Source organism: Dermochelys coriacea, chromosome 24, assembly GCF_009764565.3.
Source record: "Dermochelys coriacea isolate rDerCor1 chromosome 24, rDerCor1.pri.v4, whole genome shotgun sequence".
Lineage (NCBI taxonomy): Eukaryota > Metazoa > Chordata > Testudines > Dermochelyidae > Dermochelys > Dermochelys coriacea.
Window position 1 is genome coordinate 12,454,805 of NC_050091.1, and position 24,870 is coordinate 12,479,674.

General features: G+C 53.8%; 1 protein-coding gene and 1 long non-coding RNA gene across 17 annotated transcripts in view; one reads left to right on the top strand and one right to left on the bottom strand.

Annotated features, from left to right (window-relative positions):
* Positions 1–24,870, top strand: part of LOC119847706 (guanylate-binding protein 1-like) — a 60,972-nt gene that overhangs the window by 16,959 nt on the left and 19,143 nt on the right. For 3 of the 16 annotated variants that reach the window (XM_043502160.1, XM_043502154.1, XM_043502161.1), the window contains exons 5-12: positions 118–305; positions 689–907; positions 1,889–1,974; positions 2,567–2,674; positions 3,084–3,140; positions 3,259–3,466; positions 16,964–17,091; positions 18,288–18,397. In XM_043502160.1, the coding sequence (XP_043358095.1) occupies positions 118–305; positions 689–907; positions 1,889–1,974; positions 2,567–2,674; positions 3,084–3,140; positions 3,259–3,466; positions 16,964–17,091; positions 18,288–18,397 (1,104 nt within the window). The other 13 variants (XR_006276938.1, XR_006276939.1, XR_006276940.1 and 10 more) reach the window with 13 other exon arrangements.
* LOC122457409 lies at positions 4,851–16,080 on the bottom strand. Its single transcript, XR_006276941.1, has 4 exons — positions 15,896–16,080; positions 10,600–10,667; positions 9,061–9,804; positions 4,851–6,476 (listed from the first exon to the last, which is right to left on the bottom strand). It is a non-coding gene; the product is annotated as an uncharacterized LOC122457409 (long non-coding RNA).

Consider the following 24,870-nt stretch of genomic DNA (forward strand, 5'->3'; position numbering starts at 1 on the left):
GAGCTGGTGACCCGGAGGGGAAAGGCCCCATGTCCCATTTGTCCCGCCCTGCTCCACCCCAGCCTGCTTCAGTTCCTGTCGCTTGGCCGTGTCTTTTCCTTCACGGACCCCCTGCAGGTATGTGAGGGATCTTCCCCGGCTGGTGCAAGTGCTGGATGAGTGCTCCTGGGAGAACAGCTTCCTCCTGAGCAGCGTGCTGCCCAACTTTGTGTGGTGCCTGCGGGATGTGGCACCCGACCCCTGCCTGGACGAGATGCTGGAAGCCACGGGCCATGAGCTGGACTCGGCTCTCAGCTCCCCGCAAGGTGCATTGGGGCCCTTCCCCCAGGGGAGGGGAACCCTGGCGTCCGGGCCGGTCCCCAGCCTGGCTCAGGTTCCATCCTGCCTCCCCAAGTCACCCCTCCCGTCTCAGAGGGGTATAGGAGCCCGCTTCACTTCCTGTCCTAAACGAGCGCTGGTTTGAAACAGCCTCTGTGTTTTGCCCCACCGCCGCATCTCTGTGCTGGGCGAGGGGTCCCTGTATAAACAGCCCCCATCCCACAGGTGGCTGGATCTCCATGCTTCATGAGGGGTTCATGTATCAACAGCCTTTATGCCCCGCTCCAGAGCGGCCACATGTCTGCCCTCAGTGTCCCCTGCTGCTCGGTGTGACCCCAGGATTCACCCGTCACCCCCCTTTCTCTCGCAGATTTGGAGGACTCCCCGTCCAGCTGCATACAGAGGTTATTCCCCTGCCGGAAGCTGTTCTGTTTCTGCTCCCCCCGAGCGGATGGAGGGCATGGTGAGCCGCCATCTCCCGCAGACCAGCTGCACCCCACGTTCCAAGAGCAGATGGGGCGTTTTAAGGACTACGCCCTGAGCCGGAGCCCTAAGACCGTGGTGGGGAACAGAGTGGTGGATGGGACATGTAAGTGTCTGGCTGGGGGTGGGTGGGCAGCCTGTGGGGTGTCTGTACAGTGCCTAGCGCAACGAGGTCATGGGCCCGACTGGGATGCCTCAGTGCTACCATAAGACACCTAATAAATAGCAATCTTAGTATACAGCGCCTAGCGCAACCAGGTCGTGTGCCAGGACCAGGACGCCTGGATACTTCCGTAATACACCTAATAAATAGCAGAGATAATTCTAGGTGAAAACTCAGGAACCTGGGTACTGCTGGACAAATTTTTTTGGTGGAAAATGCAGATTTGGCAACAGAGACATTTCCCCTGAATTCCTGTTGATTTCTCCATATTGTTGGTATAGGGGGAAAAAACCACAAAACTTCCCAAAACGGCAGAAGTCTGGTTTTTGCTTCAAGACAACTTTCCGTTTTGAGATTTCCTATTTTATTTAAACCAAAAAACTGTCCCCAAAGCCTTGGGCTCTCGGAGTGTCAGTGGAACGTTTCCTTTGACCCGGAACGTCGGTTTTTGGGCTTTTCGATTGGTTGGAAGCTTTGAGCAGTTTCTCTCTTTTGTTCAACTCAAAACAATTTTATTTTATTTGGAATTGCCAGGACCCGAAAGCCCATCAGTCGCCCAGTTCTGGCCCCCTCCTCAGGCTGGAAAATCACCAGCCTCAGTTGCTGGGAACAATGGACTCAGCTGCCTGTAACGATAACAATCCCTGGCTCTTCTCTAGTGCTCCCCAGCCATCCATTTCCAAGAGGTCAGCACCTTTGTCCCCCTTGTACAGCAGGGGAAACTGAAGCACAAAGCAGGGACGTGACTTGCCCAGGCTCCTCCAGCAGGGCCAGCACAGAGCCTGGACCAGAACCCAGGAGTTCTAGCCCACGCTGCAGGAGCAGCACAAAGCTCAGTACCTTAGCCCGAGTGGGGTAGGGGGGAGGGGGTGACTGGACAGGAGCCCCTGGCCCACCGAATCCTGGTTTGTCCTCTCTCTCCAGTCCTGGCTGATTTCCTGGAGCGCGTCGTGGACCTGCTGTCCCGGGACAAGCCTGTTCTCTTGAGTGAGATCTGCAATGACCTGCAGGTGAGGGAGGGTCTGGGGGAAGCGTGCCGGGTGCTGGGAGATGCAGAGGGGCTCGTAGCAGGGCAGGGTGAGGGTCCCATGGGATCTGTGCGGGGGCCGGGTGCTGGAGATGCAGAGGAGCTCACACAGGGGCAGGGGTCCCATGGGATCTGTGCAGTGGGTGGGGGAAGGGGGCTGGATGCTGGGAGATGCAGAGGGGCTCATAGTGGGGCAGGGTGGGGGTTCCATGGGATCTGTACAGTGGGTGAGGGCTGGGCACTGGGAGATGCAGAGGGGCTCATGTGGGGATGTGGGAGGGGGTCCCTTGGGATCTCTCTGGTGGTGGGGGGAAAGGGGCTGGGTGCTGGGAGATGCAGAGGAGCTCACACGGGGGCGGGGGTCCCATGGGATCTGTGCGGGGGCCGGGTGCTGGGAGATGCAGAGGAGCTCACACAGGGGCGGGGGTCCCATGGGATCTGTGCAGTGGGTGGGGAAAGGGGGCTGGATGCTGGGAGATGCAGAGGGGTTCACACGGGGGTGGGGTGCCATGGGATCTGTGCAGTGGGTGGGGGGCAGGGCAGGCTCCAGTTAATGCGGAGGCTTCTGCTCCAAGCAGGAAGGTGATGATTACTCTGTGGGGTACCCAACGGACACCACCGGAGACGCCCCACCCAGGAGAGCAGCAGCCAGCGCTGCCCAGCCTTCGGTGCCAGATCCCAAGGTCAGTTGGGGGCAGCCCCAGGGACTCGGGGGAAGGGGCTTCAGGGGAGCAGGGGGCCTATTCCTGGTTCCAGCAAGGCTTAGAGACAGCTGGGGGTTGGGCTGTATGGGGTGGGGAGGGCTTCCTGCTGAGAACTGGGCTGAGACCCAGCAACTCATGTCACACATGGAACCACTTATAGCCATGGAGCATGTAGCTAGGTGGGAGCTGGTGTCCCATTCCCCGCTGCCCTGAGCCAGCCAGTCCCTGCCCTGAGGCTGCATCAGGGACGGCGCCCCCTAGAGGGGAACGGCGCTGAGCAGCTCTGCGGCAGGTGATGGGGTGCATCGGCCCTTTGCCAGGCGGTGGATCTGGCTATGCTCTCTCGCTCTCCATGATGTATCTGCCCCCCGTTGTCTTTCCCGGACAGAGGGAGTGCGTAGTCCCGCTGCAGATGTCTCAACCCGCCCTGCCAGTCCTGGCCCAGGTGAGTGGCCCCCATCAGTCCAGCCCCAACCCCCTCCTGGCTGCCTTTGGGGGGGAAGCAGAAACGGCCCCCTCCGTGCCCCCTGCTCCCAGCCTCATTTATCCCTGCTGTCCCCCAGGCTGCTCCCGGCACGGCACAGCCAGGCGCCATGGAGGAGCCGATGTGCCTGATCGAGAACCGGCCGGGCAGGGAGCTGCAGCTGAACCAGCGAGCCCTGAGCCTGCTCCAGAGCTTCCGCCAGCCCGTGGTGGTGGTGGCCATTGCTGGGCTGTACCGCACCGGCAAGTCCTACCTCCTGAACCGACTGGCCAGCAAAGACCAGGGAGGTGAGCACTGCGGGCTGCTCGGCCCAGCTGGGGGAATATTGGGTGGATGGGGCCATGGGGCTGATCTAGGGGGCAGGGAGCGGGGAGGATACTAGGGTAGACAGGCCAGTGTGGCTAATCCCAGGGGAGGGAGGGGGCGGGATATCAGGCTAGATGGGCCTGTTACCTGCACAAAATGCTCTGTTACTCACCCACTCTAGGGAGCACCCACCCTTACCCAGTTCCTGGGGCTCAGGGCATGCGCTTTGCGGGTCTGCAGGACCTTTTCCCAGTGAAAGAGCCTTGCATAGTAATATCCTTCTCCTCTATTTATTAACAGTTACCCAGCAGAATACACATGCTAATCCTTATGGGTTTTTCAACATACCCTAATTGTAACCATGCTGCCCACCCCTTTTGGAGCATTTGTATGTGTGGGGCACATTGAGGTATGACCTTGGACACATTTAACCCAGTGAGGTCCTGCTCAGTTTGCTTTAGAGATCGTATTGGTGATATAATAACTTGTTCCTTACATGACAGGATCCCCGGGGTGCAGCCTGGGGCCGTGGGACCGCTGTGCCCCCCTTACTCTCCAGCCTGGGCTGTCTCCCACCAATGCTTTGCTAGTGACCAGCAGCAAACCCCTCCAGGTGCGGTGATCACTCAGCACAGTCGCACATGGAGCCCCACACTCAGCTAGGTTGCATGAATGCTCCCAGAGCCACTCATGGATCACACAGAGAAAGGCACTTGCCAAATCTCCCCAGCTCCCAGCCTTGCACCTCAGGAATATACCAAACGGCACTGCTAAAGACAAGCAATGTAAATTTATTAATTGGTTCTCCACTTCATCAATGGAAAGTGGATATATATCAGCCTTTGTAACCTGAGCAGATTTACCACACACTTCAGGCAAACTCACTGGTAAAGATAAACGGTGAAACAAATGTACTGACTACAAAAGATAGATTTTAAGTGATAGGGAAAAAGTCCAGAGTTAGTTACCAAAAGAAAACAAAATATAAGCATGCAGTCTAAACTCCCAACCCTATTAGCCTGGGCAACATCTAGACCAGGGGTCGGCAACCTTTGAGAAGTGGGGTGCCAAATCTGCATTAATTTAAGGTTTGATGTGCCAATAATACATTTTACATTTACAGGTACTGGCGGATGGAACCCCAGACTGGCAGCAGGCTGAGCGGCACTGGCAGCCAGGAGCGCTCAGCCCGCTGCTGGTCTGGGGTTCCGTACATCGGCCCTGCCAGGTGGGGTCCTGGCTGCTGGCCCTGCTCAGCCCGCTGCCGACCCTGGGTTCTGTTCATCCAGGCAGGCAGCGGGCTGAGCGAGGCCGGTGGCCAGGACACCGGCTGGCAGCAGAGTGCCGCCAAAAATCAGCTCGCGTGCCCAGATTGCTGACCCCTGATCTAGACAAAGCAGTTTCTCACCCTACTGGATATTGCAGTTCATAGAATACAGCTTTCACCCTTGAAACCTGGGCCAGTCCTCTCTGCTGGAGTCTTCAGTAGTCCAAGTGTCCTTGTTGCTTGCAATGTAGTGTGGGGGAGGAGAAAGGCCCAGGATGGGGCCCCTGTGCTCTGTTTTATACCCTTAGTCCAGGTGCTCGGAGAACACAAGTCCAGGCATGTCTAGGGAGCATTGCTGAGTCTTCAAGCAAGGCTGAGCAGTTCCCCTGGTGTGCCCTTATGCCGGTGAGTCACTGAATTATAGCTCCCTTGCTGGACAACGGCTGTTGATGGTTTGACACCCACCTGGGCGTTGGTTACTTTCCTTGACATTGTCTCTGGGGAGCTAGTACCTGGGTGCCTCCCAAACCCACAGTGTATCTTGGTGACAACCATACAGCACATTCTCATAACTTCACATGCATGAATGATACACATATTTAGATGGAACAATGGTTTTCAGCAGATCATAACCTTTGCCATGATACCTCATCTCACAGACTCACAGGACTCGTGCTCTGTCTTGGCTCAGTACGGTCCCTGTGGGGAGCCCCCTTCAGAGCGACAGCCCTTCCTGGGGGTCTGCTCTTTCTCGTGGGTTAAGCCCCTCCACCTCCTGGAACTGCACCTCTCTGAGCCTCAGCACGCCTGTCTCTGCTGTGGGCCACCTCAGGGAGTCCCCTCGCTCTGGACCCCCGTGGCCTCCACTCCCAGAGGGAATAATGCAACCCTGTTCTCTAGACCGGAGTGACACTCAGCCGGCGTAACACAGGAGGGTTTATTGAGCGTCTGAACCCATCATAGGAAACTTTCCGGCCTCAGGCCTGGCCTCCCTCAGCACAGCATATCTAGATCTGTTCTGCCTCAAGGTGGGCTGTGTCTGCTCTCTCCTCCTAGCCCAGCAGCCCCCTCCTTCCAGCTGGGCATCCGATATCACTGTCCCCCAAGTGCCACCTCTGTCCTTTGTCTTCTGTCCCAGGTCAACAGGGTTGCCTGGGTCTCCTCTCGGCCTCTCCTCTCATCCGTCCTTTGTTTCCCCACTGGCTGGAACTGGCGGGTCCAGTCACCAGGGTCTTCTCCCCACAACCCATGTCCTCCCACTGGCCAGAACTGGCCATGACTCCCGAGCTGGGCCTCCCGGTCACCCGTCACTGAAGTGTCCATTCTCCAGGCCATTCGCTGTCCCTCTGTAACAACAAACTCCCTCTCCCACCACCTCGTTAAACTAGTAACACACAAGGAAACTGAGTCCTACACTCTGCATGCAAACCATTGGAAACAACAAGAAAACTCCCCACTTCATCACACCTCACATGGCATGTTTTATATGCAATATCAGCATTATATGTAAATGAGGAATATGGGGGTTACAGGATGCTCCCACAAGGTATAGTATGTCACACCCTATGATCCAGTTTTACCACATGTGGTCTGTTTATTGGGTGTCGTCTTGATTTTTGCATATCCGGTTCGGAGGCAATTATTTTAAAATTTAATTTTACCTAGATGTTTTGCAATATATATTCACCTAGTTGGGCAGGGATATTATGAAAATTAGTCAGACACTGATATTGTAATAAGAAAAGGAGTACTTGTGGCACCTTAGAGACTAACAAATTTATTAGAGCATAAGCTTTCGTGAGCTACAGCTCACTTCATCGGATGCATTTGGTGGAAAAAACAGAGGAGAGATTTATATACACACACACACAGAGAACATGAAACAATGGGTTTATCATACACACTGTAAGGAGAGTGATCACTTAAGATAAGCCATCACCAGCAGCAGGGGGGGGAAAAGAGGAAAACCTTTCATGGTGACAAGCAAGGTAGGCTAATTCCAGCAGTTAACAAGAATATCAGAGGAACAGTGGGGGGTGGGGTGGGAGGGAGAAATACCATGGGGAAATAGTTTTACTTTGTGTAATGTGTCATCCATTCCCAGTCTCTATTCAAGCCTAAGTTAATTGTATCCAATAATCAAAAAGGCTGACAAAGGAGGTGCTGTCGTCATCATGAATAGGTCGGAGTATGAACAAGAGGCTACTAGGCAGCTCTCCAACACCACTTTCTACAAGCCATTACCCTCTGATCCCACTGAGAGTTACCAAAAGAAACTACAGCATTTGCTCAAGAAACTCCCTGAAAAAGCACAAGAACAAATCCGCACAGGCACACCCCTAGAACCCCGACCTGGGGTATTCTATCTGCTACCCAAGATCCATAAACCTGGAAATCCTGGACGCCCCATCATCTTAGGCATTGGCACCCTGACAGCAGGATTGTCTGGCTATGTAGACTCCCTCCTCAGGTCCTTCGTTACCAGCACTCCCAGCTATCTTCGAGACACCACTGACTTCCTGAGGAAACTACAGTCCATTGGTGATCTTCCTAAAAACACCATCCTAGCCACTATGGATGTAGAAGCCTCTACACCAACATTCCACACAAAGATGGACTACAAGCCGTCAGGAACAGTATCCCCGATACTGTCACGGCTAACCTGGTGGCTGAACTTTGTGACTTTGTCCTCACCCATAACTATTTCACATTTGGTGACAATGTATACTTTCAAATCAGCGGCACTGCGATGGGTACCCGCATGGCCCCACAGTATGCCAACATTTTTATGGCTGACTTAGAACAACGCTTCCTCAGCTCTCGTCCCCTAATCCCCTACTCTACTTGCGCTACATTGATGACATCTTCATCATCTGGACCCATGGAAAAGAAGCTCTTGAGGAATTCCACCATGATTTCAACAATTTCCATCCCACCATCAACCTCAGCCTGGACCAGTCCACACAAGAGTTCCACTTCCTGGACACTACAGTGCTAATAAGCGATGGTCACATAAACACCACCCTATATCGGAAACCTACTGACCGCTATTCCTACCTACATGCCTCTAGCTTTCATCCAGATCATACCACTCGATCCATTGTCTACAGCCAAGCGCTACGATATAACCGCATTTGCTCCAACCCCTCAGACAGAGACAAACACCTACAAGATCTCTATCATGCATTCCTACAACTACAATACCCACCTGCTGAAGTGAAGAAACAGATTGACAGAGCCAGAAGAGTACCCAGAAGTCACCTACTACAGGACAGGCCCAACGAAGAAAACAACAGAACACCACTAGCCATCACCTTCAGCCCCCAACTAAAACCTCTCCAACACATCATCAAGGATCTACAACCTATCCTGAAGGACGACCCATCACTCTCACAGATCTTGGGAGACAGGCCAGTCCTTGCTTACAGACAGCCCCCCAATCGGAAGCAAATACTCACCAGCAACCACACACCACACAACAGAACCACTAACCCAGGAACCTATCCTTGCAACAAAGCCCGTTGCCAACTCTGTCCACATATCTATTCAGGGGATACCATCATAGGGCCTAATCACATCAGCCACACTATCAGAGGCTCGTTCACCTGCGCATCTACCAATGTGATATATGCCATCATGTGCCAGCAATGCCCCTCTGCCATGTACATTGGCCAAACTGGACAGTCTCTACGTAAAAGAATGAATGGACACAAATCAGACGTCAAGAATTATAACATTCAAAAACCAGTTGGAGAACACTTCAATCTCTCTGGTCACTCGATCACAGACCTAAGAGTGGCTATACTTCAACAAAAAAGCTTCAAAAACAGACTCCAACGAGAGACTGCTGAATTGGAATTAATTTGCACACTGGATACAATTAACTTAGGCTTGAATAGAGACTGGGAATGGATGAGTCATTACACAAAGTAAAACTATTTCCCCATGGTATTTCTCCCTCCCACCCCACCCCGCACTGTTCCTCTGATATTCTTGTTAACTGCTGGAATTAGCCTACCTTGCCTATCACCATAAAAGGTTTTCCTCCTCCCCCCCCCCCCCCGCTGCTGGTGATGGCTTATCTTAAGTGATCACTCTCCTTACAGTGTGTATGATAAACCCATTGTTTCATGTTCTCTGTGTGTGTGTATATAAATCTCTCCTCTGTTTTTTCCACCAAATGCATCCGATGAAGTGAGCTGTAGCTCACGAAAGCTTATGCTCTAATAAATTTGTTAGTCTCTAAGGTGCCACAAGTACTCCTTTTCTTTTTGCGAATACAGACTAACACGGCTGCTACTCTGAAACCTGATATTGTAATGGAACTTTAGGTTGATTTTTAGTATATTCACTGCCTTGGGTTTCTTTAATCCATTCTGGGGGGCCTATCTCACCTATATCCCGGATATCCACCTGCCCAGGCTCATTGGGGCAATTTCCTGATATTTGCAGTTGTTGCCCTGAGGGAATAGTCAGTGTGCTGGGCCTTGATTCCCAGATTTGAAGCAGGTGAGGCTCATTAAACCCCATTAGCATCCTAATTTCAATGTCCCCTCCTGGCTGCCAAGCAAACCCCATAACCTTCAGTATTCCACATTTTGGGGTGGATACAGGGATCCTAAGAGGATTGACCCCGTCTTGTTTCCGTGTGCGCTTAAGGCAGGCAATATTCTATATTGTGGCTTTTGGTCCCGTACAATTTCCCATCACAGTGTTAGAATATCCAATCATTAATGACAAACTAGATTGGGATGGGGCTTCTGGTGACGGCCCGCCGGCCGTTACGTTATGATAATGAGCAAATCCCTTTTCCCAACACAAGCAATAGCTGGTGTGATTGAATACTGATGGATTAATCCAACATTGTACCATCATCCAGCAATCATTTCTCCATACATTTACTGCATGAATGTCAACAGGCCAACGGATTGGGTTGACTACCTGACAAACAACAGGTAACAGAAAACGCACACACACAGTCGCGACAGCAACTTCTTTATCATGGTGCCCAGGTCACTTGTGGTCTGCTGGCACCAGCCTTTTCTTAGAACTCTGAAAGACAAAATAAACATTTTTAACCCCCCTTGGTGGGGCTAATTAGAGGTCACTGCTTGAAATCCCCTTTCCATGGTTTAAGCTGTGCCGAATGGAACCATTTTAACTTTGGCTTGTTTAGCCTTTTTGTCCAGATTTCTCCCTGGTATACTGTTGGGGTGCCTTTTTCCACAGTAAATAAAGGAGTACTTGTGGCACCTTAGAGACTAACAAATTTATTAGAGCATAAGCTTTCGTGAGCTACAGCTCACTTCATCGGATGCATTCATCGGAAGTGAGCTGTAGCTCACGAAAGCTTATGCTCTAATAAATTTGTTAGTCTCTAAGGTGCCACAAGTACTCCTTTTCTTTTTGCGAATACAGACTAACATGGCTGCTACTCTGAAACCTTTTTCCACAGTGTTCACTGTGGCTTTCCCATTTCATTCCCAAAGAATGATCTTGTTCTGCACATTTCTGATACAGCATCTGGTCTCCAACCTTCCATTCAACGGGCTTCTCCACCCAGCCCAGCCTTCTATCTACCTTTTTTATGGGAACACCCAATTGTTCTGCTATGTTCTTGTGGGTTTCCGTTAATGCCTCTGAAAGGGTCTGGATCTACTAATCATTTAGCACTTTGGGTTGCCACCCATCTGGAATATCTACATCTAGCCACCACTGTTGGGGTGTTCTCATGTCCCTTCCGGTCATTGCTACAAAGGGACTATAATCATGACTTACTCGGACTGACCTTAAAGCCATTACAATCATAGGCAATTTTTCATCCCAATCTTCTCCGTTTTCTTTTACCATTTTTCTTAGAGCATCCTTTAGAGTGTGGTGAGTTCGTTTCACTTGTCCTGAGGATTGCGGGTGGCCTGCAGTGTGGAACCTTTGCTTAATGCCGAGTATTTTACATAGTTCCTGCAGAGTTTCCCCAATGAAGTGTGGGCCTTGGTCCGAATCGATTTCCTTGGGCAGCCCCCACCAGCTAAACACCACATTAAATAACTGCCGGGCTGTAGTCAAAGCTGTGTTAGTCTTTGCTGGGATGGCGTCTATCCATTTTGTAAAGGGATCTACAATCCCCAAACAATACTTGTTATTTCACGGGGTGACTGGTAGGGGTCCAATATAGTCTATCTGTAACTGGGCCCACGGACCCTCAATCCTTTGGTGAGCAATGGGACCCTTTTGTACCTGAGGGTCTGCATTGACCATAGCACATTGCAAACAATGATTACACCACCGCTTTACATCTTCCCTAATGCTGGGCCACCACCTTGTATCTTTGATCCTTTCTAGAGTTTTGTCTACCCCAAAATGCCCTTGCTCATGCACATATTGAACCAATTCAATCCTGGTTTTCTTAGGCACTAGCCACCTTTTAGGCTGTTCCTCAAGGTCTGAGTCATGCTCTGTGACCCATGCTTCTCCTTTGGGGTTTTTGCGAACATGTCATTTTCCTTGGATTGTTTCTTGCTTCAGTAATTGCTCCATTTCTTCGTCCCCTTCCAGTGTCTCTGGGCTGGTCACCTGCCTTCGTGCTCTGGTTACCACACTGATTACCTCCTCTTCCTCGCTTTGTGTTAACAGGGCCCCTTGTTTGGCTAAAACATCTGCCCTGTTATTCCAAAGTCCTTCCTCACTCCCTGGTTTCTGATGTGCTCTCACATGTGTTACATAAGTGTCTCCCCTTCTGCCCTTTATTACGACTGCCACTTGCTCCCAGTACTGTTCATGAGCTACTGGCTTTCCATCTCCTGGGCACATACCCCTAGCTGCCCAGATGGGTAGCCACACCACTACGACTCTGCACACCCAGTCTGAATCGGTAAATATTTCCAGGGTGGCTTCCTGATTCTCCCCCTGTAACACCTTCAGTACTGCCACCACTTCTGCAGCTTGTGCCGAGTGTGGCCTTACTGGTCCCTTTCGTTCCTGGTTGATATTTATCTTTATGGCTCCAAATCCTGTCTCAGTTCTCCCAGCACTAAAATAGCTAGACCCAGCCACAAACCAGATTTGTGCATTTTTCTCCTGGGCTTTCTGTAGGGTGAGTCCTGATTTCACTGGCCACTCTGGCAGGGGACACTCATGCTCCTGCCCTTGCATTACAAGGCCACATGGTGCAGGGAATAACATCTTTCCCTTTTCTACAGTTATCCCTCTATTTACAAGGGTCAGAGGCCATTGTGCCTATCTAGGATTAGATATCAGGAAAGGCGCAGGAGGGGCAGGTATTATGTATTTCAATGGGGAATGTATTGTCTGTACTATGATTTTAGATCCTCCAATTATATACTCCCAATGCTGCAAGGCCCACACTAAGGCCCAGCACTCTCTTTCTCTTTCTCGTAGGGGGTAAAGTTTTGCTCAGTGTAATTCAGTATTTTGGACCCATAGGTCACGATTTGTAATTTCCCGGTGCTTTGCTGCTGTAACAGCGCTGCTCCCAGCACCACGGCAGTACTAGGCAGTTGCAGGATGAATGGTTCTCCCACCTCTGGATATGTGGGGCTGGGCCTGGGCCAAATCCTGTTTCAGGGTCAGTGATGCCTTTGCCTGATCAGGCCCCCGCTCCCACTGCCGCCCTTTCTTTAGGAGAAAGCCCAGTGGGTAACGTTTCAGTAACATTTCTCAAGAGGTTCAAGTCCCCAAAAGGTCTCTTAAGGATGCCATATCAGTGGGGGCGGGAAGTTTTCCATTCAGTTCCACCCGTTGTACATCTGGGCTTCGTCCTTCCGTTCCCAATATGACCCCTAAATATTTTACCTCTTGCTGTACCAGCTGGGCCTTGGCTCTGCTAGCCTGGAATCCGGTATTTTGGATGATCTGTAACATCTGCTCAGTGATCCTACCAACCTCCTCCCTGTGGTCCCCATGCACCAATATATCATCAACATAGGATATTACCGTCTTCTGGGCTTCAGGTGTCCATTTTCCCTACATCTTAACCACATAGGAGGGACAAATTGTGGGTGTGTTATGAAAACCTTGGGGGATTCTAGTGAAACAGAACTGTTGTCCCTTGTAAGTGAAACCAAATTTGTACCAGGACTCAGGGTGCAAGGGAATGGCAGAGAAGGCATTTGCTAAATCTGTTACTGAGACCCACTGTGCTCCTGCTGCTACTACCGCAACTACTTGTTGGTACTTAGCCACTCCCGGAGCAGTGGCAGGGTTACTGCATTTAATACTCTAAAATCCATTGTCATTCGCCAGGTCTTCCCATCCCTTTCAGTACAGGCTCTATCGGGGTGGTATTAGTACTCGTCATTTGCACAATAACATCCTGTTCTAACAAACTTTCAGTGGTAGATTTTACTCCTTCCTCTGCCTCTTGAGGATACTGTATTGATGCATGGAAGGGGGACAGGTCCTCGAATTAAAACCTCAGCATCAATTTTCCCACACTCCGGTTTATTTTTAGCCCATACCCCGGGAAACTTATCCACTCATGGGTACCCTTCTTCTGCTTGCCCTCCTTCCGGGGCCTTTACAGCCGCACACCTATGTACAGCATTAATGGAAGGGTGAATGTTTCTGCTGGCTCTTCACTATTTGCCCATAGGAATCCATTGGCTAAATCCATGATGAGTCTCCCCTCATTAAGGTAAGGCGTTCCCAATATTCCACCCTCTTTCCCAGTATGATCCTGCTTCTGAACACAGTATTTTACCCATGACTCCCGATTCCCTGTGTGGGTCAGGATTGGTCTCGTGATAAATGCTTTCATTGTCTTCCCTGTATATGATACTAGTTGTGTTGAAATTTTCTGTTTCCACAGTGTCCCCAAGAAGCCACTGCTCTCCAAGCACACCTACTGATGCTCCAGCGTCAATTAGCCTAGTGGGGCATGTTTGTTCCCCTTATCTCCCCATTTGTCATACTGTAGTTGCACCACTACCTCAGGGGGAGTCCAGGGAGGTGGGCACCCCTATTGGGGTGGTGCTGATGCTTCGGGGTTCGTTCTGGGAGTCACAGGAACCCTGTCAATCAATTCGTCTAATTGGGCAGCCCTCTGCAGTAACTCACTTGTGGACTTCCCGTCCCATTTCTCTTTTGGTTCCCCTGCCATCATGAGTTTCCTCTATGCCTCCCCTCTCAATGTACCTTTCCCACCTTCAGCCAGACATCCTCTAGTCTGCATTTGGTACCCACGTCCAGATCCATTTCTTCCTCTTGCTTCTCTGCTGCCCAGTGCACCTCCCCGTCCTCCTCCTCTAACGTGCCAATGTGCATCGGGCCCCGAGATCTATGGGCCCATTGTTGGCAAAAGTTACCGCCTGTACAGGTTCCATTCTCCCTTTCCTATTTCCTTTTCCCGTGTGTCCCTGCATGTCTCGAAAAATTACAGCTGCTCGAAAAATCTCCTGTTTCAACTCCGAGTATCCCCGAGCTGGATCTCTGGGTCCTAAAATCACTTTCATTCTTGAATTCAAACCATCTAACAATGCAGTCTTAAAAAGGGAAGTATTGAAATCCGGTGGGGTTCCAATTTCTATTGGCACAACCCCAGTAGCCATGGCCAGTATCTCCTTTTTAATAACGTACACTTCCAGGGAGTCACATGGCCCTGTTCTGTTACATGGAACCATTTCCCCAGTTGTCAGGCCAACATCCCTACCTTCATTACTTCCTTCACCCAGTCCCATCCAGTGGCAAGAACGCCGCTCGCACCTAACTGCCCTTCAGCACTGCTTATTGCTGCCCAGTCAGAAGCACTAGAACAGACCTGGGCTAGAACCTCATATCTGCTGGCCTCCACCCAGTTCATACCAACACCTTCACCATCCAGTCCAGACACGTGTCCCTTTCTAGGGGTCCCAATAACTGAGCAGCCGCTTGTACCTGGTCTGGGGTATAATCAGAAATCTCTAATATTTTGCCTTATTTCCCTTCGTTGTTGTGCATCATTTGGGTCAGTTCTGTTCTTGTTACCACCCTTGTGATAACTGGAACCACAGGATTGAATTGTGCTTTTAATTTCAAATCCTTCAAGTCCCTTTATGGGGGGGCATAGGACCCCTCAGGAAAAGCACCAAGCCATATGAGCATCCAGGATTTCTCTTCAGAATCCATCCAACTGTCCCACTCCAAGTGTCCTCCCAGGTGTCTGTATCCCCTGTGCCCACACTCACGCCTCCCCTTACTGCTGTTACTGTGCCTCTCTGGGCTCCCACCACGTTTTCCAGTTTCTCTATTCGCTGCCTGCAGACTGTGTGGTCACTGCCTGTCTGGGCCCGACCCTTATTTTCTTGTAACACAGTTATGACAGCTGCCTGAGCGCCCCACCGCTTCATTTGCAATGTAGATCCCTCCCCATTCAGGTTTTCTACTTTCCGTTTCAGTTGCTCACACTCTCCTGTTTTCACCTGTAGAGCTGTTACATTTTGTAATGCTGAAGCTGCACTGGCTCACTGAGATGCTGAGCCAAATTATTCTTAATTACATCCAAATTGAGTCTGTAATACTCCAGTTGTCTTTCCTGAAGTGCTACCAGGCTGGAGAGATTAGTGACAGCTGTGCACAATGCCCACCCAGCTGCTGCTTTGATAGCCTTTTCCTTTGGTTTTGGCTTCATGCACTCACAGATTGCTTCAAACCCCTTCCAGGCGCACTCAAGGGCATCCCTCCCCTGGAAAGAATCTTGTCCCCATAGGCATGGACCTTGTTCTGCTACCTATTTAGCAAGGAGGGGGGGCTCTTCAGCTAACCCCCAACCCTGCTGGTTCCTTTGCTTTGTTTCCTTTCCCTCCTGTTGCTTAAGGGTGAACAATCTGCCAAGCAGGTAGAGACCCTTTTTGACAAATTATCACCATTTTCTGCTTCCGTTACTGTGTTAGGCTAGATCAATTCAGTCCAAACGACCTTAGGCTGCCCGCATTCTCCACCAACTCTGCTGCCCGCACAAAATTCTTTGTAACTCGCACACTCTAGGGGGCATCCCCTTTACCCAATTCCTAGGGCTCAGGGTGTACTCTTAGCGGGTCTGCAGAACCTTTTCCCAGTGAAAGAGCCTTACACAGTAATATCCTTAACCTCTATTTATTAACAATTACCAAGCAGAATACACATGCTAAGCATACAATGCCCTGCTCACCAATCCTGATCAGGCAGGTGGACTTTCCCTGTTGGCTGGGCAAGGTCGGTCTCGTCGGGATTCTGGCTGCTGCACGTCACGGTCGTGCAGTGGATTCTTAGCAACTTTGAGCTTAGGCCGTGTCTTGGGGGTGAATTCTTCTTCTTCCCAGTCTTTCCTTCTTCTTTTCCTTCTCTGCTGGCCTCCTTCTTGGACCCCAGTTTATATAGTGAAACTTGAGTCCTGCTTAGCTGTACTTTAACCAATATTTTACTAAAATTTTACTAACCAATCCTAACATAGTGTAACAAAATTCTCTAACCAATCATCCCTCACCACCTTAATTAAAAAGAAAAGGAGTACTTGTGGCACCTTAGAGACTAACAAATTTATTAGAGCATAAGCTTTCGTGAACTACAGCTCACTTCATCGGATGCATCGTACTCCTTTTCTTTTTGCGAATACACCTTAATTAATTTACACTTAGCCAAGTTAATTATACAGCAGGCAGAAACAATCAAAGAACCAGGCAGAGATCATCCAGACAAACAATAGGGACATAATAGGGACCATAAAGATAAAACAATACAGAAATGAGGATTTCACAACCACAGCTGTTAAGTGATTTCTTGCCAGACAGACTGTATCAAACTATGTTTTCTTTAACCATCTTAAGATCTGTTTCTTTATGGGGTGATAGTGGGGGCTGTTAGGATGGGGTCTCCTTCTTAACAGCCTGATGGAATGTGGGGATGTGACTTCCTGCTTCTTAGCTAATGGCTGCAGACAAGGGCCTTATCCTTACAGGCCTGAGGGGTGATCCAGGGTAGTGGGGAAGGGTCGACAGAGGTGACAGGTAAGCGCCAGCCAATCATTCTCCTGGCCCCTCTCTGCCCCCAGCTCTGGGAGGGGAGTGGGGTCTAGTGGCCAGAGCAGGGGGGGTGGGAGCCAGGATTCCTGGGTTCTCTCCCTGGCTCTGGGAGGGGAGTGGTGTCTAGTGGTTAGAGCGGGGGGGGGGAGGAGCTGGGAGGCAGGACTCCTGGGTTCCATGGCTCTGCGTCTGTCCCAGCTCCGCCCCTCTTTCCCCAGGGTTCTCGCTGGGCGCCACGGTGCAGTCTCACACCAAGGGCATCTGGATGTGGTGCCTGCCCCACCCCCGCCGGGCCTGCCACACTCTGGTGCTGCTGGACACCGAGGGGCTGGGGGACGTGGAGAAGGTGAGTGGGGGGTGATGGGAGGGGCGGGGCTGGGTCTAGGCTCCAGGGAGACCTAGGGGGACCAAGAACCCTCTGGATGTGGGAAGGGCCTCTGGGCCTGGAGGTGGGTGCCCAGGGATCAGCATAGGTCAGTCTCCCCTGCCCCATATCCCCCCCACCCTGACCCTCTGCAGTAGGGTCTAGTGGGCCATGCTCCCCACCCCCGACCTGCAGGGGAAGTTCTGGCTCCCTGCCCCATATCCCCCTGCCACAGACTCCCAGGCCCTGTGCTCTTTTTGGCTCCATACAGACCCTGGGAGGAACCCCCCAGTGCGACAGCCCTTCTTGGGGGTTCACTCTCTCTCTGGGATTGGGCCCTCTGGCCTCGCCACCTCCTGGAACTGCACCTCTGAGCCCTCAGCAGCCTGGCTTTGCCGGGGCCCCCTCAGGGAGTTCCCTTGCTCGGGGCCCCCACCCCCAGAGGGCGCAGCGCCCCCCCGATCTCTAGCTGCAGGGTCTCCCAGTCAGCGGCACACAGGAGGGTTATTGAAGGTCTGGACCCAGCCTGGGCAGTTCTCGGGGCCCTGGGGCCTGGCCAGTCTCAGCCCCGGCCAGCTGGGTCTGTCCCCGTCCCCATGGGCTGCAGCTGCTCCTTGTCCCCAGCCCAGCCCCCTAAATCCCTTCCCCCACCAGCCCCTGCTCTGTCCTTTGTCTTCAGTGCCAGGTGAACAGGCCGCCTGGGCCCCTCTCTTCCGTCCTCTGGTCCCCTCTGGCTGGTCAGGTCCCCGGGCCCCTCTCTCCTCAGCCCATTGTCCCTCCCCTCCCCCGCCCCCACCAGAACTGGCTGGCTCCCAAACTGGGCTGGGCCTCCCCCTCACCAGTCGCTGGGTCCCCCATCTCCAGGCCGGTGTCTGGGGTCCCGGATGCTAGGCAAGGTCACACCTGGTCTCCTGCAACAACAAACCCCCTCCCACCCCCTCGTTACACATAGGAAAACTGAGGCACACACAGTGTTCAAGTAAAACACTAAGAAAATCCCCCACTTTGTCACACCCCACAATCCTGCTTCTCTGCAGTGGGGTCTGGTGGGCCGTGCTTCCCTCTGTGACCTGCAAGGGGGAGGTCCAGATCCCTGCTCTATATTCCGCCCGCTCCGCCCTTCTGCTGGGGTCGAACACTGATGCACTGCGATTTTCCCCCCTCTACCCTCCCCGCAGGGCGATACGAAGAATGACGCATGGATCTTTGCACTGGCCGTGCTGCTCAGCAGCACCCTGGTCTACAACAGCCTGGGCACCATCAACCAGTGCGCGCTGGAGCAGCTGCAGTATCCTGCCCCTGCTGGGAGGGACCCAGGAGTCCGGGAGGTGGGGGCAGCTGGGATTCCCCTCCCATAACTGGGTAGCACCTGTTGCACCCTGATGGGAGCAGGGGTCTGGGGTGGGTGCCAGTAGCCGGTGTCACTGTTGGGTGCTGTTCCCGGGGGCAACGGGGTGAGGGCTGCGGGCGCTGGGCTCAGGGACCCCTTGCGGGGGGCGCTGCATCTCTAGTTTCTTAGCTGGCCCCCAGCTATGTGACGGAGCTGACGGAGCACATCAAGGTGAAGGCAGCAGGCAAGGGCGGCCGGCAGGAGGGGGAGAAATCAGCCCAATTTGTGCAGTTTTTCCCGGCCTTTGTGTGGGCCGTGCGGGATTTCACGCTGCAGCTGAAGCTGGATGGGCAGGAGATCACCGAGGACGAGTACCTGGAGAATGCCCTGAAACGCAGAGAAGGTGCCAACTGTGGGTGGGGACTGGGCTAGGTGGGCCAGGGGTCTGATCAGGGAGGGGCTGTGAGTCTGAGGGGGCAGCAGGGCAGGGATGGGGATACCAGGCTGGCTGGGCCCGTGACTCTGACCCTGGGGGTCTCTCCCAGGCCAGCCCAAGAAGCTGGATCTGCCCAAGAAGTACCTGCGCCAGTACTTCCCGTCCCGCAAGTGCTTCGTGTTCGACTGCCCGGCTCCGTGCTGTGACCTGCCCCGGCTGGACGAGCTGCCTGACGCAGAGCTGAGCCCCAAGTTCCTGGAGCAGGCGCAGCGCTTCTGCAGCCATGTCCACCAGCATGCGGGCACCAAAACCCTCCCGGGTGGCCACGTGGTGACGGGCACCTGTGAGTGGGGATTGGGACACAGTCCTTGGGGGCGGGGATCAGGGCATGGCCCTCAGGGGATGGGGTGCGTCCTGGGGGCAGGGGATGGGGATTGGGGCGCATCCCCAGGGCGGGGGACAGAGAGTGGAGTGCGTTCTGAGCGGGACTGGGGACAGGGGATCCCAGTGCAGGAGGAGGGATGGGGACGCATCCCAGGCTTGGCGTATGTGCTGCAGGGTCGGGTCAGGTTCAGGGCTTCTGGCCAGGGCAGGAAGCTGCTGGCCGATAGGAGGGGTCCAATGCCAGTGTGGGCAGGCTGTGGGAGGGGCTGGATGGGAGGAGGGAGCCTCGACCCTGCCCCCCTCCGGCCGTGCTGGGGACCCTGGCACTGACCCTGCCCCTCTGGCAGTGCTGGGGAACCTGGCGGTGACCTACGTAGATGCCATCTGCAGCGGGACGGTGCCCTGTATGGAGAGCGCGGTGCTGGCCCTGGCACAGATCGAGAACTCGGCGGCGGTGGGGGAGGCCGTGGCTGTCTACGAGGAGCAGCTGAGGTGGCGGGCGGCGCTGCCCACAGAGAGCGTGCAGGAGCTGCTGGAGCTGCACGCCCAGTGCGAGCGGGAAGCGCTGCGGGCGTTCATGGTGCGCGCCTTCAAGGATGAGGAACAGGAATACCAGCGGCAGCTGAAGGTACCAGGGACCCTGCCATGGGGGCACAACCCCCCGTTCCAGCCTGGGGCAACCCACAGGGGAATAGGGTACGGGGCATTTTCCCTCCAGGGGGCGCTAGCTCCGATCTGGCCCCAGGGCAGGATTCTGGTTGGCTCTGTAGAGTGGAGACTGGGACACGGGGGCTCCAGGGGGGACCAGCCCCCGGTCGGGGTGCTGGCTGGCTCTCTGGGGCAGGGAATGGGGCACGAGGTCTTTCTCCTCCAGGGGCACTGGCTCCAATGTCCCCTCTCTCCGCAGGACAAGCTGGACTCCAAGCGCTCTGAGCTCTGCCACCAGAACGAGCTGGCCTCGTCGGACCGGTGCACAGCCGTGCTCATGGAGCTGTTGCAGGAGCTGGAGGAGCGGGTCTGCGAGGGGAGCTACTCAGTGCCCGGGGGCTACCAGCACCTCCTGGACGACCAGCGGGAGATGGTGGAGAAATACCAGCGGGTGCCAGGGAAAGGGATAATGGTGAATTGGCTGAATAGCATTAATTGGGGCTGGGAGCCAGGACTCCTGGGTTCCATCCCTGGCTCTGGGAGGGCAGTGGGGTCTGGTGGTGAGAGCAAGGGCCTGGGAGCCAGGAGTCCTGGGTTCTGTCTCCAGCTCTGGGAGGGCAGCAGGGTCCGATGGGTTAGAGTGGAGGGGGCTGGGAGTCAGGACTCCTGGATTCTGTCTCTAGTCATGGCTCTGAGCTGCACACACAGCCTGCGCGCACCCTGGCGGGGGAGGTACCAATGACGTCACTGGATCCCGCTGCAGGTTTGTGATCCAGGCTCATCCTTGGCTGACGGGATGAGAGGGCAGCGCAGAGGCTCCCACTAGTCTGGGGACCCCTTGGTATATGGGTCGGGGGCAGGTTCAGACTGGAGGGGCTGTGGGCCCCGACTCACCCCCTTTCTCCCCGGTTCCCCCAGGCCGCTGAGGTGTTGCAGCAGTTTCTGAAGTCCAAGGAGACGGTGGCCCAGGCCGTCCTGCAGACGGACCAGAGCCTCACGGACAGACAGAGGGAGATTGAAGGTGACTCCAGAGATGAGGCCCATAGTCCTGTGACCCCCATGGCCTATGGATCTGGTGATGTCTTGGCCCCAGACTCACCCCCTGAACGCCATGGCCCCATAGCCCAGTGACCCAAGGCCCTCATGGCTCCATAGATCCTGTGACTCCTGAACCCCACAAATGCCAGGGCTCTTCAGCCCCATACATCCGATGCCTCAGGGTACAGGCTCTGTGGCCTCCCAGGCCCAGTGACCCATAGATCTGGTGACCCCAGCACCCCATAGATCCAGTGATCCCAGGGCCCCATACATCCAGTGCCCCATGGATGCGGTGACCCCAGGGCCAGGGCTCTGGCTCCATAGATCTGGTGACTCCTGGGTGCTGATGACCCAGTGATCCCGGGCCAGGGCTCTGCACCCCAAGCCCCTGGTCCTGATCGTGTCCCTTCCCCCCCCGTCCCCCACCGCCCAGCGGAGCGGGCACGAGCCGAGGCGGCCGAGCGGGAGGCCCAGCTGTGCCAGGAGATGCAGACCAGGACGGAGCAGCTGCTGCAGGACCAGGAGCGCAGCCACGAGGAGCATGTCCGGCAGCTGATGGCCAAAATGGAGGAGGACAGGAGGCAGCTGCTGGCCGAGCAGCAGGGAGCGCTGACCCTGAAACTGCAGGTTCCTGCCCTGGGCCCCTGGGGAGCTGGGACTGGGCTACCTAGAGCAGTGGGGTGGGAGCCCCCTGGGTTCTATCCCCAGCTCTGGGAGCTGAATGGGTCTGCGAGGGGAGCTACTCAGTGCCCGGGGGCTACCAGTGCTTCCTGGACCACCAGCGGGAGATGGTGGAGAAATACCAGCGGGTGCCAGGGAAAGGGATAATGGTGAACTGGCTGAATAGCATTAATTGGGGCTGGGAGCCAGGATTCCTGGGTTCTCTCCTGGCTCTGGGAGGGGAGTGAGGTGGGGTCTAGGTGGTTTAGAGCAGGGAGGGGAGGTGGGAGCCAGGACCCCTGGCCCCCGCTCCAGATCCCCACAGCTCTGTGTCAGTGACCCTAACCCTCGGCTCTGTCCCCCAGGAGCAGGAACGGCTGCTGCGCGAGGGGCTCCAGGGGGAGGTGGCGCAGTTGAAGCAGCAGATACAGAACCTGATGACGGAGATGAGCCAGCCCCGGCGCTCCCGCTGCGTTGTCTGCTGAGAACAGAGACCCAGAGGGACTCGGGGAGCAGGGCTGGTTTGGCTCCCCTCCCACCAGCCTGTCTGACATGTGGAGGATGCTGGCCGGAGCCAACCACTAGGGTTGTTGTATGTTTGTGGGTAGGGGGGGCCTCTGACTTTGCACTAAGTGATGCTTGTTGTTTACTGAGCATTTGATACAGGAAAACTGTACACACTGGTGTGTTATTTTAAAATCTCTCCTAAACCTTGCAGCTGCTGCTGGCTCTGGTTTGTCATTGTAGGGTTTCTTGTAACCCTGCTGTTGCTGCATGCAGTGCTGTGTTATTGTAGGGTCTCTCATAAACACCAGAGCTACTGCTTACCCTGGAGTGTTACTGTGGGGTCTCTTATGTATTGGGCCCTACCAAATTCACAGTCCGTTTTGATCACAGCCAGAGGATTTTAAAATTGGTCAGTTTCACATTTTCAGCTGTTTACATCTAAAATTTCACAGTTTTATAACCATGGGGTTCCCAACCTAGAGGTACCCAGAGGTGGTCTGATCTTTCCCCCAGAGTGGCCATGCAGGGGAAGGACAAGTCCTGTCCCACCCCAGCCAATCTCGGATTTGCAGTGGGAGCCCCCCAGCTGGGGCACTCCCAGTAGCATGGGGGAGATCAGGGCTATTTCACAGTCCAAGACACGTTTTTTACGGCTGTGAAATTGGTAGGGCCCTACTTATGTACGCTGCTACTGCTGCTACTGGTGCATCCACTGGGGTGTTATTGTAGGGTCTCTTTTAAACCCTGGTGCTGCCATGTGCCCTGGTGTGTTATTGTAGGATCTCTCCTGTGTTACCAGCTTTGCCCGTTACTTTGGGATATGTTTGTTTATTACAGTTACTCTTCTGGGAGTGGGGTTCTGTAATTCTATCAGCGTATTGCTTGTGTCACTTGCGTTCTCATACGGAGCTCTGCTTCTCCCTTCTGCAAGTCCCCTCCCAATGGAGCTGTCCTGCCAGACCTCAGTTCCCCAGTTCCTCCAGCCCCAGAATCAGACGAACACACGCACGTTAACAGAGTGCGTCTGAGAGGACCGGGTCAATCAGCACTGCCAAGCTGTCCCTGGACTCAGCAGGCTGGGTCAATCAGCACTGCCAAACTGCCACCCTCCTATGCCCCAGGTTCAGCATGTCCCTATCCCCACGTTACAATTGTTCTGGTCATAACCACCGGATGAGCAAACCCCACAGGACTTTTGGGCACTGCAGGGATCTTTAGCTTAGGTACGAGGAGCGTTGCTGCAGAGCACATGGGGAAACCAAAAAACACCCAGGACGGGGAGGGAGAGAGAGAAGCAACCAACTTGACCATGAAAGTTATTTATTGCCAGGTAATGAGGGGAGCCAAACAAACAAAACAGTTATAATATTAAATCCAACTTAAAATTGATTATAAAAGTCAGGTTTAGAAAACTATAACTGATCACACAAGTCAAGGTCAGAAGGCTACACAGAGAGAGAGAGAGAGAGCTGGGTTCTCACCACTCCGTGAAGCTGGAATCGATCGGGGGTCCCAGGTGGTGGTGGTAGCTGAGGGTCCGGAGTGCTGGAGACAGGCAGAGCCCCCAGCACGATCAGTCAAAAGAAGATGAAGTCCTAGTGGAACTGATACAGATTTTGGATCCAGGCATCAGAGCACTTACTTGAGTGTGGGTAGGGGTTTTTGTAGGGAAAGAACAATGGTTCAAGGGAGACACTAGATTTGGTTATGTGTAAACAAGGGAGAATAGCAGAGTTGTTTTGTTCAGGCTAGACATGGGAGCTGATCGTTCCTGGCTACGGGCAGTGTTCCCTGGAGGGAGCTCACAATGCAATTAGGGAGCTTCAGTATTTTGGATCCCAATAAAGGATTTATCACTAGAATTGGTTTGATAACTGCTGAGCTGGAGATGTGCAGGCGTGGGTGCATTAACATCTGGAGCAGAAATCCCCCATCATGCAGTGCTGCCCTGCTTTTCTGGTCCCAGAGTTCCCTGCGGTTCTTGCCTTGGAATCTCTGTTCTCTGTGCTATATGCTAATGGAGATGCCTCCTTGTCCCATCTTCCATGCAAATGACACTAGGGGAGTTTCCTTAATCCTGTCCCCCTTGTCCCAGGGGTCTAGGTGTGTCTCCCACCGCCTTTCCAGTGCTCTTTGTAGGTCTTTCGTGAGTCCAACAGGCTGGGTGCTGCACCCTGGTTCCCCAAGAACACAGAGCTGATGGGTAACACCTGGCTCCAGGGAAGGCAGAGGATGGGCTAGGAAGGAGGCTTGGCAGAGTCCTTGTACCAATCTAATAAACATGTATTTTAACCCCCCCCCCGACTCTTGAGGCCTGGGGGGTGACATGCTGGGCCGGGAGGTGGCGACCTCAGGTGATTTCTCCCTTCAATGACTTCCTGGTCCATGAAGCCCCCTTCCCCACATCAGCCCAGGACAGAAAGCAGGACAGAGTGGGCTCCATCTGCCCAGGCCCTTGGCTCTGGGAGGGGAGTGGGATCTGGTGGTTAGAGCAGGGGGGGCTGGGAGCAAGGATGCCTGGGTTCTATCCCCAACTCCTGTACTGTCATCCTGTGTGACTTTGAGCTAGTCACATCACAGTCCAGTGCCTCAGTTTTCCCCCGCCGCTCGGGGCTGTGAGGACGAAACCATTGTTTATCAGGTGCTGAGCGGATGGTGCTATCGACACACATGGTGTTAACACGGGGATCTGCAGCGAACAGCTGCGATTCCCCTTTGTGCCCCTATGGCCATGTAAATGCACCCCTGCTCCCAGGGC